Source organism: Diabrotica undecimpunctata, chromosome 5 (genome assembly GCF_040954645.1).
Source record: "Diabrotica undecimpunctata isolate CICGRU chromosome 5, icDiaUnde3, whole genome shotgun sequence".
In the NCBI taxonomy this organism is placed as follows: Eukaryota; Metazoa; Arthropoda; class Insecta; order Coleoptera; family Chrysomelidae; genus Diabrotica; species Diabrotica undecimpunctata.
In genome coordinates, this window is record NC_092807.1 from 100,556,087 (window position 1) to 100,568,660 (window position 12,574).

A 12,574-nucleotide genomic window follows, 5' to 3' on the forward strand; every position below is an offset into this window, starting at 1 on the left:
TATACTCTTCTTTATCCCCTAACGCTAGCCCTTTGAGCAATGTTTCTGATGCTCCCTATCTATTTCTTCTTTGAATCCACTGACTCACCCAAAAACATAATTGTCCATGACTTTTGTTTATAATATTAACAATTCTTGTGAGTTATGTGAGTCATAAAACAAACTGAATAAATGAAACAAGATTGTGTTTTTCTACATATATGATACTTTTGAGAGTCGTAGAAACTTGATTTCACCTTTTAGCATTATGTTTCTCGATCTTCAATGAAGTTTCCACGTTTGTATGGAACTGTGAGGATGAAAAAGGTATTAAACGGATAAAAACTTATAGCACAATGTTTTTATTTTGTTTACATCTACATACGAACAAGTACGATTCATTATCTTCCACTTAATTAGAATATTTTACAGGAAGTTTCGCTAAATTACGCCACAATAGATATCTAATCTGACACATGTTGATATTGCTAAAAATTTACTACAATTCTTAATAATCTACAAGTATTTACATCGTACAATTATTCTTAATTCTAATAGGAACTTTGGTTTCTTTCGGGGATGTAAGAAAGATTCGTGTCCAAAAATGCAAAACATATAAACAAAGTTTTAGGTTTTTTTAAAAGGTAAGATTGGTAAACATCTAGGTACAAGACATTACTTATAAAGCTTCAAAAGGCCAAAATTTTACAGGTCGGAAATGCGTCGAGATTTGGTTTGGAATTTGTGGAGTTTAAAAAATGAATATAACATATTGATAGCAATCATACCCAAGAAAAAATGAGCTCAATTCTTGAATAATGGTAGATAGTGTAAGGGGGCGATACATAGGTAAGTGAGGAAGTTCGAAAACATGGTATGTTCACATATTCTTGTTTGTTTCGGTACGTTTTTGACACTAGACCGAAAATATCAAAAGTCAATTAATACTGGAAACAACAGAAATAAAGGTACTTTTTAGAACAGCTGGAAAGACACCTTTAAGTAGAGAAAGAAACGAATATGATACACATCCAAGGTCGAAAATATCGAAAATTATTAACTGGGTATTTGAATAAAAAACAGTGAGAAATATTTTGAAAAGAAACAACTACCACAATTATAAAGTGCAGACCACTCAAGAAATATTTCCTGATCATCATTTTAACCGTATGAAATTCTGTGAAATTATGATGAAGAATTTCAATAAAAATAATCATTTTTTGAAGAATATTTTGTTTACAGATGAGTCCTTCTTGACAGTTATTCACAAGAATATAATCCATCCGTTGTACGTTATTGGCCCCAGGAAAATAATCATTTGAGTGTATCTGTGAGTACGCAGTATCCACAAAAGTTGAATGTTTGGATTTAAATTTTGGGAGATCATATTATTGGTCCTTTTTTCATCGAAGGAAATCTAAACGCAGTGTAAAATATATTTAATTACTGCAAAATCATATTATTGCTGCACTTCAACATCTTTAAATCAGCTTAAACGAAATTTGGTTTTAACAAGACGGCCGTTAGAGACTATTTAGCTTTAATTGTTCGTGAACGTAAAATCGCTCTCTCAGTCACCCGCCTTAGCTCCCCTAGATTTTTATTTTTGGTGGATGCTATAGACCAATTTGTACAGGCATGCATTCGAGCGAGTCACCAACTTGGAGTAACTGAGACAAAATATAATCGAACTTAGCCAAAACATACCTGCAAATCAACTCAAGCCATGAGAAAGGCGTTGTATAATAGAGTTGGTTTCTGTTTGGCACAAGCTGGCGGTTTGTTTGAACATTTAATTCGACAAGAATTTTATTTGATTTGGAATTTCTAATTGTTTGGAATTATTTATAATTTAAGCAGTAGTTTTGGAATTAATTTTTGTTTTATGGAACCCCAATTTATTCCATTTTTATATAACTAATTTTATTTTCGCACCTACTAACTCCGAAAAACCTAAACAAAAATATGGTTCTAAAGGTATTATTTGGAAAATACCAAATAATATCTTATTTTTATTTAAAATACCTAATTTTTCGCCCATTTTAATCTTCAATTAGTATCCTCCCGTGAATGATAAGTTAATACTGAAGTCTAATATTAAAATTCACTTCTAGTAACAGAAACACAGAAGCATTGAACCACCTACCAAACAAAGTCGGTGATATTGATGCGACGATGCCATTTAGTACTATTCTCAAGCTTTTTTCTTGAGGCATACAATTTACTATATTTAGGGGGAATAAGGCACAATTTTAATTTAAAAAAAGTTTATTTTGAAGTTTCGATTTCCACGTCAGAAATAGTTCTCAAATAATTACAAAACATTACTAAATTTTATTTTGTATTTTATAATGTTTTCTATTTTGAAATGGATTTCCGAAGAGGAAATCAAAACGTTAAAATAAACTTATTTTGTGGTTATGTGTATGTATACATCGCCTTTCTCCGCCAAGCATGTATTCTCATATTTCTCATGTCTTCATCTATGTTATCAAGAAACCTTATTCTAGGTATTCCTCTTCTTCTCTATCCAATGGGTCTATCAAGGAGCGTTTTTCTAGCTGAATCATTTTGTTCCATCCGCATTACATGCTCTATCCATCTCAAATGTCCTATCTTAATAATATGTTTAATGATATCTGGTTCCTGGAAGTTGTATCGTCTTCTTCACACTCCATTGTCATTCACCGTTTCATAGATTCCCCTTAGAACTTTTCTTTCGAAACATGTTTTCATTACTTTTTGTTAGAGTCCAGGTCTCTGAATCATATGTTAAGATTGAGCGTATTATTGTTTTCTAGAGCTTTACTTTTGTATTTCTTAATATGATATAATCGAGAATTTAAAAAGGAGATTGAGCCTAAAATGCTGCTGTTTATCTCTGCGGTAGTATTATTGTCAGTGTTAAGAAGCGCTTCCAGGTATATAAAATCGTTTACTGCTTCGACGACATCATTTTCTACAACAAGTGGAAGTAAGATTTGTAGTTGCGTGCTTATTATTAAACCCATTTTTGTAGCTGATTCTTTTAATGCTACATACGCCTCTCGTACAGTGTTTTTCGTTCTACCAACAATGTTGATATCATCAGCATAGGCAAGAAGTTGCACTGATTTATTATATATTGAACCGGTGGTTCTGATTTGTGATACTTTTTACAGATCCAGATGGAACATTATACAGGAGAGAGGAGCTCCCTGGCGCAGCCTGTTATTTGTTTTAAAAGGGTCAAATAGTTCCCCTGGATTGATACTCTACATTCAACCTTTTCAAGAGTTAGTTTTGTTAAATTTACCAACTGATTTGGTACTCATAGCTCATTCATTGCTTTTAAATAAAATTGTGGCTTTTTACCAATAAAACGAGTAAGCTGTAATTTCAATCAATTTGCCCAAATTTGATTGTCTTTGCATATTTTTATGCTAAAAAAGAGGACAGGTAAAGTAAAAACGATAAGTTTGGCAACAAGAATCAACCTTTCCTCTTAAATTACTACCATTTTAAATATGTTTCTCTCATTTCTATGGTTAAAAATGCATACCTACCTTAAATTATTTCCTATACTGTATAAGCTTTTTGTACTAGAAATTGTAAAATTTAAGCATTTAAAGTCACTCGAATTACTTTTCAAAATGTTAGAAGAATGCTTTATAAAAAATGAGATTCACTGTTTCTGGACACTAAACTTACCATCCCTTACTTAGAATAATTTTACATAGACATTTACAAATCTTCATGAGATCTTTAATAAATAAAATATACACGAAATTGAAAGATATTATGAAACACCTTCAATCATTTAGATAAGAATTTTTATTGTTATGGCTCCTTTTATTTTTAACACATTAAACAGTTTTTTGTTTTTGAAGCTGTTTTCCAAAAATATTCTTGCATGCAAGTAAAAATTCCATTAAAGGTCCATTTTGGTCATTTTTGAGCTTAAATGTCACGGCTGAAAGGCTTGATTGATCGCAATGTATGAGTTGTCGTTTGAAAAAGGATAGGGCATCTAATTATGTCAAAACGTCATGTTAAATGTCACATAAAATGTCATGTTTTACGCCATACGTCATGTAAAATGTCAACTATTATCTCATAACTTACGTATTATGTCAAGAATAGAAAGAGTAACATAATCAATTGTTACATATTTAAAAATATATATCATCTATACAAATATTATTGAATGTGTTTCATTTCTTAAAAAAAGTTAGTTATAATTTCTTTTGATGTTATTGGCATATACTCTGCTGCACCCTGCTAATTGTATGTAATATACTTATAAACATTGTTTAAAGTTTTTAAGTCGTCTATTCTCATGTCCTCATCCATTCTATATATGGATGTTTTTATCTACTTCTGACATTCTTCTCAGTTGTTTATGTCGTCCTCAATGAAATAACTGTTAGGATATCTTTCTTACTTTTATGTTTCCTACAGTGCATAAGAATATATGCCAAGAACACAGAAATAAATTTAAAAAAATATAAATTACATGCATTTAAAAAAAAAACGTTTTTTATAATATTTAATCTAGAACTCAAATCGTATACTTTCATTTTAGATATGTTAAACATCTTTAAATCGTATACATAGGTTGATTTTATTAGAAAAATATTAATATTACAATTTCTTGTTTTCCTTACTATCTACGTTTCGATTCATTAACAAAATTCAAAAGGATCCAGTAGTTTTAAAATTGCAGTAGGTCAGTTACGAGAGGTTATGCCTAAAAAATAATTTGAGTAGTTTGGATAGGACCAAAGGGAAAATTTTAAATACAAATTTATAACGCACGAAAAAAAGTAAAAATAAAAAAGTGGGCTTAAAATTACAATTTTCTTGGGAAATAATATTATATTAAATTATTTAAAGGAAATAATTTCCAAACATCGTTTTTTCACAGACTGTTCCAAGTATTTTGTTCTTTTCTTTCAAAAGTCAGATAGACAGGATTCGTCGGTTTTGTCTAAGGTACATGATTCTTATCCATATATTCTTATCCATATCCAGTCCTATATAGTATATTACATAGTTTGATATTTTTGTTTTTTGATATAAACGTTTTTTTAGAAAAGTATTTGAATATACTAGAATAGCACTTAGCTAGGGTGGTTTCAGATTGGTAAATGATTTAAAACTCCGAGTAATGTCCACTGTTTCCGAAGAAAGAGTAGGGGGTTTTAGAATTAGAACTCAGCTTCTACCAACAAGTCCTACTCTCACGCCGCCAAATGCTTTTGTCGCATAACCACTGAGTGTAAAGCGTACAATGGGTGAGAGTTATATCGCAGACAACAAGGAGTGAAAGGCCAGTTTCTAGTGACTAAAAACTGAAATCATATCTTCTTCTTCTTCTTCATGTACCATGTCCTTTTAGAACGTTGGTTACCATCATAGCTATCTTAATTTTATTCACTGACACCCTAAATAGCATGCTTGTATTAACACCATACCAATCTCGCAAGTTCTTCAACCATGAGGTTCCTCTTCGTCCTGGACTGCGTTTGCCTGCTATTTTTCCTTGCATGATATTTTGTAGCAACCTATATTTGGGACCTCTTATTACATGTCCGAAATACTCCAGCTTTCTCTGCTTGATGTTTTTTATGATCTCAGTAGTCTTGCTGAGACGTTCTAGTATTGTGGAGTTTCGCATCTTCTCCACCCAGGAAACTTTTAAAATTCTTCTATAGCATCACATTTCGAAAGCCTCAAGGCGATTTAGATCGATTTTATTCACAATCCAGGACGCGACACCATAAAGTTTGACCGAGAACACGTAGCAGCGAAGTAGGAGGATTCTCAATGCCAATTTTAGGTCTCTGTTACATAACACCTTGGACATCCTTCTAAAAGTCGCTCTAGTCTGCTCTATCCTAGATATAATTTCGCCGCGACTTTCTGCGTTACAATATAATTGCTGTCCAAGGTAAATGATTTTATCAACTTGCTCAAGTTTGGTATTATTTACATATATAGACGGTTTTATATGCTGTTGTTTACTTATTACGAGTATTTTGATTTTCCGTATGTTCAGATCCAGACCTGCCTCCCTACAGCTCTCAACGACACTATCAATTAGTGTTTGCAGATCTTCTTGACTAGAATCTAGGAGTACTGTATCGTCCGCATATCGCAAATTATTGATGACTTCACCGTTCACAAGTATTCCTTCTTGTTTTTCAGAAAGTGCTTTTCTGAAAATTCTTTCGGAGTAAACGTTGAAAAGCAGGGGTGACAAGAAGCATCCCTGCTGTACTCCTCTTACTTAATATTAAGAGCCTGTGATTCCACACCATTTACTAAAACTGATGTTGTTTGATTCCAATATAAATTTGCAATTATTCGAATATCTCTGCCGTCCAAGCAAATATCTTTTACAGCTTCGATCAATATAGAGTACTTAACACGATCAAATGCCTTTTGGAAGTCAATAAAACAACAGTATATGTCTACAGATAAACAGTGCCTCTCTCGTTCCAAACCCGTTACGGAAACCAAACTGTGTGTCATCCAGGTATTCCTCGTATTTATTGTACATACGACCATGTATTACCTTTAGAAAAATTTTCAATAAGTGGTTTAACAAACTGATGGTTCTATAATCAGCACAGATTTTTGCTGTTGTCTTCTTGGGTAGAGCTATAAACAGTGAATTAGACCAACCATTAGGTATTGAAAAACGAAGTTATAGCCTCTAAAACACTGCTATCATTTATATGCCTGTATATTTTAGTTGTAATTTCATCAGGACCAGTCGCTCTGTCATATTTTTATGATTGTATGGCTTTTATAACCCCAGAGCGTGTTATTAAGTTTTCGTCGCAGTTCGAATAGGTTCGTGACGTAATTTTTCCATTCTCAAGTTTGTCCTCTACTTCAAATATTACTTTACCATGTTCATCCTGTAGCAATGCAGTTTTAAATTTTCATTCAGTTGTCTTTGAACTGATTCCTTAATTTTCTCGTCTTGTAATTAAACTGTATCAATATTTTTGCGAGACTTCTATTTGATCACCTTTTTAATTTTAATTGGGTTACAGCTACTATTCGATTGTGATCAGACCCAATGTCAGCACCTGGATAAGTTTTAACTGATTTGATGCAGTTTCTAAATCGATTTTTTATTAGAATGAGGTCGATTTGGTTCCTAATAATTTTGTCCTTATATCATATCGGCTAAGGGAATATACCATAACAAAAAATTGTGGTTTTCCAAGTTGGAGGTTGGGCAATGAGCCGGTAACTCGTTACGGTAAAAAGTACAAAGCCACGAAACCTTAACTTAAGCAAAGAAACATAGACTACCTACTTGGTACAACGAACGTCTTGACATTAAATAAACCAGGAGCACAGGCACCTCGAATTTTTCGCAAATCGTGATATACACAAAGCCACGTGGATTATGGCTGGTGGAACAATTGCCAACCAAATTGATTATGCCTTCATAGACAAAAGGACTGCAACAAGAAGACAAAATGTGATGAGAGGAAGAGGAGCATATTGCGGATTTGACCCTCTCCTAGAACCGTTAAAATATAGATGCAGAGTTCAGAGAAACAGGAGGGCAAATAGGAACAAACAACAGAACCACTAGACATACAACAATTGAGACAACAAGATATCAGAACTATGAGACAAAAATATCACAAACAATGACAAATACAGGCAGTCTATGCACCGAATAACATTGAGAAGACATCAAAACAAAAGTAATTGACGCAACAAGAAAGATCGTAGGCACAAAAAGAAAAAAACAAAAAGAAAATGGTTCAATGACGAGTTTAAAGAGGACATACAAAAAAGAATTCAAGAAAACAAGAATAATATGAATAAAAGTACCAGAGAAAGAAGAGCAATCTACGAAGATACAAGACGGAAGGCCAATAAAATATGCCTAACAGAGAAAATAAAATAAGAAAACGGCAATATACAAATAAACAGCGATCCAAGAGAAATAAAATCAGCTCGAAAATCTTATTTTTAAACTCTTTTAGGAACGCAAAAAGAGCATATGGACATTCAACACTTTGAGGGAGACACTTAAAATATAGAACCTCTGACGACGAAAGAGGCGAAACAAGCAATACGAACACAAAGGAATAACAATGCTCCAGGTATATACAACGTTCCCGTTGAACTATATAAATTATGCGCCGAACACCTAAATGTATGTGCCTATAAACAAGATTTGAAACGATGAAAAGATCCTTAACGACTGGAAAACCGGGATTATTTGCCCAATTTATAAGAAGGGGATTACCTGAAATGTGAGAATTTTCGCGGCTTAACCCTCTTGTGCACTGTGTACAAAGTTTTTACGTTCATACTCAACAAACGACGAAAAGAAAGCTGGAAATGTTTGAAAGAAAAGTTCCAAGGAAGATATTTTGACCTATCAACAAAAGTGAAATATGGATCCAGGTACAACCATGAACTCTACCAACTGTTCAAAGGGGCACCGATCTTAGAATTCGTTAAACCTCACGAGAAGATCTGCGCGGAACCTGTATATTATTGGGATCAATCCACGTCCCAGATATAATTATGAACTCGCTGACCACTTCGAATTTTTGGTCATTGGCGACCTCTCCACATGCGTTTAACCGATATTTTTTAACCGGCAATAATTTATTTATCATTCTTTTTATGCATTCTTTTTATTTGACTACCTTTCTCGAAAATCTGCCTATATTTAGCTTCTTTTTTGGTAAACCATATTGAAAAACGTTTGTAAAAATGAAAACAATTCTCTGCAACAAAGACCTTAGATTAGAACTGAGAGTAAGAGTACTGAGATGCTACGTGTTTTCGATACTGCAATATGGACTTGAAAGCTGGACATTAAAGGAAGAACACATAAATAAGTTACAGTCCCTGTGGTGTTACAGGAGGATGCTTAGAATAGCGTGGACACAGAAGAAAACTAACACAGAAGTATTGCGAGAAATGGGCAAATAATGCGAAATAATAAACAGAATAAAAATAAGAAAGTTACAATATCTGGGACAGGTAATGAGGGGACAGCGATATGAAGTGCTAAGGCTGATAATACAGGCAAAGATAAGAGGAGGAAGGAGTGTAGGAAGAAGGAGAGTGTCATGGTTGAAGAATTTAAGGGACTGGTTTACATGCAGTTCTATAGAACTCTTCAGAGCAGCAGTAGATAGAGTAAAGATAATGATGATGATATCCAACCTCCGATCGGGAGACGGTACTTAAAGGAGAAGATATTAAAAAATGGACTTACAAGGGATATACCTTATTATTCAGACAGTAAAAATAAAGTAATAATTAACCTGGCTAATTTCTGAAACCATTAATTGAACTACTACTGTATATACAGTCATCATACATACCTCAAAAGAAATGATGGTATACCGTCCCACTAATGCGGCGAACCACAAAAATTATATAAATATTTAGAATACCGCACGATAGTTTGGATTAAATCAAAATAATATGTGAAATATTGGATATATTGGTTTTACTTAAATGATTGGGATAAAGTTCCAGAAATAAATGTCTATTGTTATATATTATGTTACGAAATATAATAGCAGGTAAAAATTATTTTTCGCATAAATAATTCTGTATTATTTGCCAAGAAAATTATAAATTTCTAAATTATACTCACTTTTAATAATTTATCAATATAACACTTTGTTTTATAGATACACACTGAAATAAATTATCCTTACTAGATAAAAATTGTCTGACAATAATATACTTTTCATTGTGTTACGATCCATTTTTTTGTACATAATATACATTTTTACAAATTTTGTTCGAAAGAGTCTATTTACATTTTTTTGTTTAGATTAATCACAGACTTAAACCATCCCTTTGGACATCATCCTAACGGTGTTCTTGAGAGCCTGTCTTTTGTTACAGAACCAAATTCGTATCACTTCTCGTTCATAGCCGAGCTGGTGTGCTAGTCCTGTTATTTCGGTACCTAAAATATAATTAAAAGTTAAATTAACGATATTTCAGAAGAAATAAAAGCAACACGAAAAGGATAAAAGGAATTTAGAGAGGATATTAAGATACTAAAAGAAGAGCATGAAAATTGCAAGAGAAATATGCGAAATTAAAGAAAGAAAAAAACAAAGATGGCAAAATATTTAGATAAGAAAGAAAACAGTAGTTTTACACAAAATAGAAAACATACTAGTAAATTTATGGATGAGCATCTGAAGATCTAAGGGATTTGACAACTGACTAACAAACAATTAAGGAACAATCTACTGATTATCTAAACAATCTTAACCAACTGCAACTGTTATTTTAACGAACGGATTGGTATTCACTACAGTTCACTTCACTCTAGTATCTATTCACTCTAGGTAGGTTATTAGGAACAAAACGTTTCAGCCTGCGTTTGGCAATTGGATCAGTTATTAATTCCGCCTGCGTAAGCGTAGGGCATAGTTTTTGGAATAACTTCCAATTTCAGCTGCAACCTCATCATTTTGAGGTCTTTCGCAATTTTGCAATTTGGGATGTACCATGGGGCTTTGGTAATTATACGTAACACCTTAGACTCAAATCGTCTTAATATTTCGATGTTGAACTTATAAGCTGAACCAGTACATTCTGCTAAGTGTGAGTCCCAGTTGCTTTCTTTTTGTGAAGATGTTTGTTTTTATGTTTTTTGCATGTAAGTCTTTTATACAGGTGCATAACTCGGTATTTGGCATCTTCTTTTTATGGAAGTAGAGTATTTTTCATACTGAGTCACGAATAATTCTCGGTTTTAAGGATGACTCGGAGGATCAGGAAATAGTTAACAGGTAGAAGATTTGAAAATCAGAATGAAACAATACAGTTTGCCTTTAAGGTCTTGACTTATCTTTTAACTTTTTTGTTACTCAATATATTTGTTCGATGGTTGCGTGTTGCGATCTGAATCCGAATTGATGATTGGGAATTATCAGGACATTTTTCAATATCGGTTCTAATTTTAGGAGCAAGAGCTTTTCAAGTAATTTTTCTGAAATTGACAACAGACTAATTGGTCTATAGGAGGTAGCACTATTCAGAGGCTTACCAGGCTTGGGAATGAGTATAACTTTCGCTAGCTTCCACTCTGGTTAAAAACCTGATTAAGTGGTTAGCAAACGTTTCAGCCTTTTCCTGGTTAGTTCTGACCTAGATACTATTGTCCGTATGGATTGGGGATTTGGAGTTGTTGTCTATAAATTTTTGTAGCCTTCCATAATGAATACTCTGTTGACTCGGTCGCCGTTAGGTTTTTAAGGTAGTTGTTAATGCCCAAATTCTTGAGATTGTTAAGAGTTCTTTTCACTTTCATTGTTGCTCTGTTGAGTATTGAGCTATCTCGTGGTGACCTTGTTCTTTGTTCTTTGCCAGATTTTCCTTTTGTTAGCGATTTAATGTTCAATGAGTGTTGGTAAGTCATGATTATTCTAATACATATTTTTGCTTTGATTAGGCGTAGATTGCAGTGCAACTAGCTGAACTGAATGGTTAAAGTGTTCTACGGCTGCCTCGATTTGGGAACTAGTTTTTAGTCAGATATTTAGTTGCAGTTTTTTGATCTAAGATTATTCTAAAGTGATTCCAGTTAGCATAGTTATTACTAAGAAACGTTGGATTGTCTCTTATAACTGCTTTTTAGAGTTTACCGTTATTAGAACAGGGGAATAAGTCAAAACATGACTTTGCAGACAAAAGTACTTTTTGGGATGTTTTGGTAACACAAAAATAGAGAAGATCAGGCATTTTGTTTCCGTCAGTAGGCCAATACCTAGGATCTCCAGTGAACAGGTGGTTAAGGTTGTTATTTTGCATAGCTCTAAGGAGCTGTCTTCCTTTAGGGTTTATAATCCTAGATCCCCAGAAGGTGTCTTTGGAATTATAGTCAACCGGCAAGAAATCTGTTACCAAGGCTGCTGAAATATTCTTCCAGTTCATTACAACTTTACTGTGACATGGGGGATAGTATACCGCCGAGATCGTCAATGATCCATGTCAGTCTTCTATTTAAAATGCATTTAAACTAGCAGAAATAACGTGTTTCGATGAGTTGAAAGCAGCGATGTAAAACAACATGTAATGCAGAATAACTCTAAATTAAAAAAAAAAAACAAGTGAGTAGATCTTTAGTAACGATAATCTAACTAAAGAAGAAATAGAGGTTACAAAACAGTTAAGGATTAGCAGAAGAAGGAAAGAGGGAAAAATCCGTCTAAAAAGTTAAATTTAGTAAGCTAAAAAGTGACGGATAAGTATAGAAAGGGACAAAGTAAACAAAAATTAAAACAACCAAAACACTAAGAAACAGTCTTTGTTGGAGAAATCTAGGGAGGAGGGGAGATAACGAATAAAAATATGACTAAAAGAATAAGGCAAAACAAACGAAGGCAGAAAACAATAATATCTAGACTGTGAAAAAGGAGACATGAATAGGTAGATAGAATAAGAGTGTGTGTGTGGGGGGGGGGAATAGAGGAGAAAAAAGATTAGACAAACGTAGGTGATAAAAATAGAAACTTGGAACATAGGAAGCATTTATGGATAAGGTACCTTAAAAAGCCTGGTAGAAATAACGAATTATTATAATATA

The 12,574-nt window shown here is 33.2% G+C and overlaps 1 protein-coding gene across 4 annotated transcripts in view; it reads right to left on the minus strand.

The window, feature by feature from the left end:
- Positions 1-337: 337 nt before the first annotated feature.
- The window catches only part of pdm3 (POU-domain protein pdm3), a 445,430-nt gene continuing 433,193 nt past the window's right edge, over positions 338-12,574 (minus strand). For all 4 annotated transcript variants that reach the window (XM_072532362.1, XM_072532361.1, XM_072532359.1 and 1 more), the window contains one exon: positions 338-9,940. In XM_072532362.1, the coding sequence (XP_072388463.1) occupies positions 9,816-9,940 (125 nt within the window). In that variant the 3' untranslated portion in view covers positions 338-9,815. The remainder of the gene's footprint in view (positions 9,941-12,574) is intronic.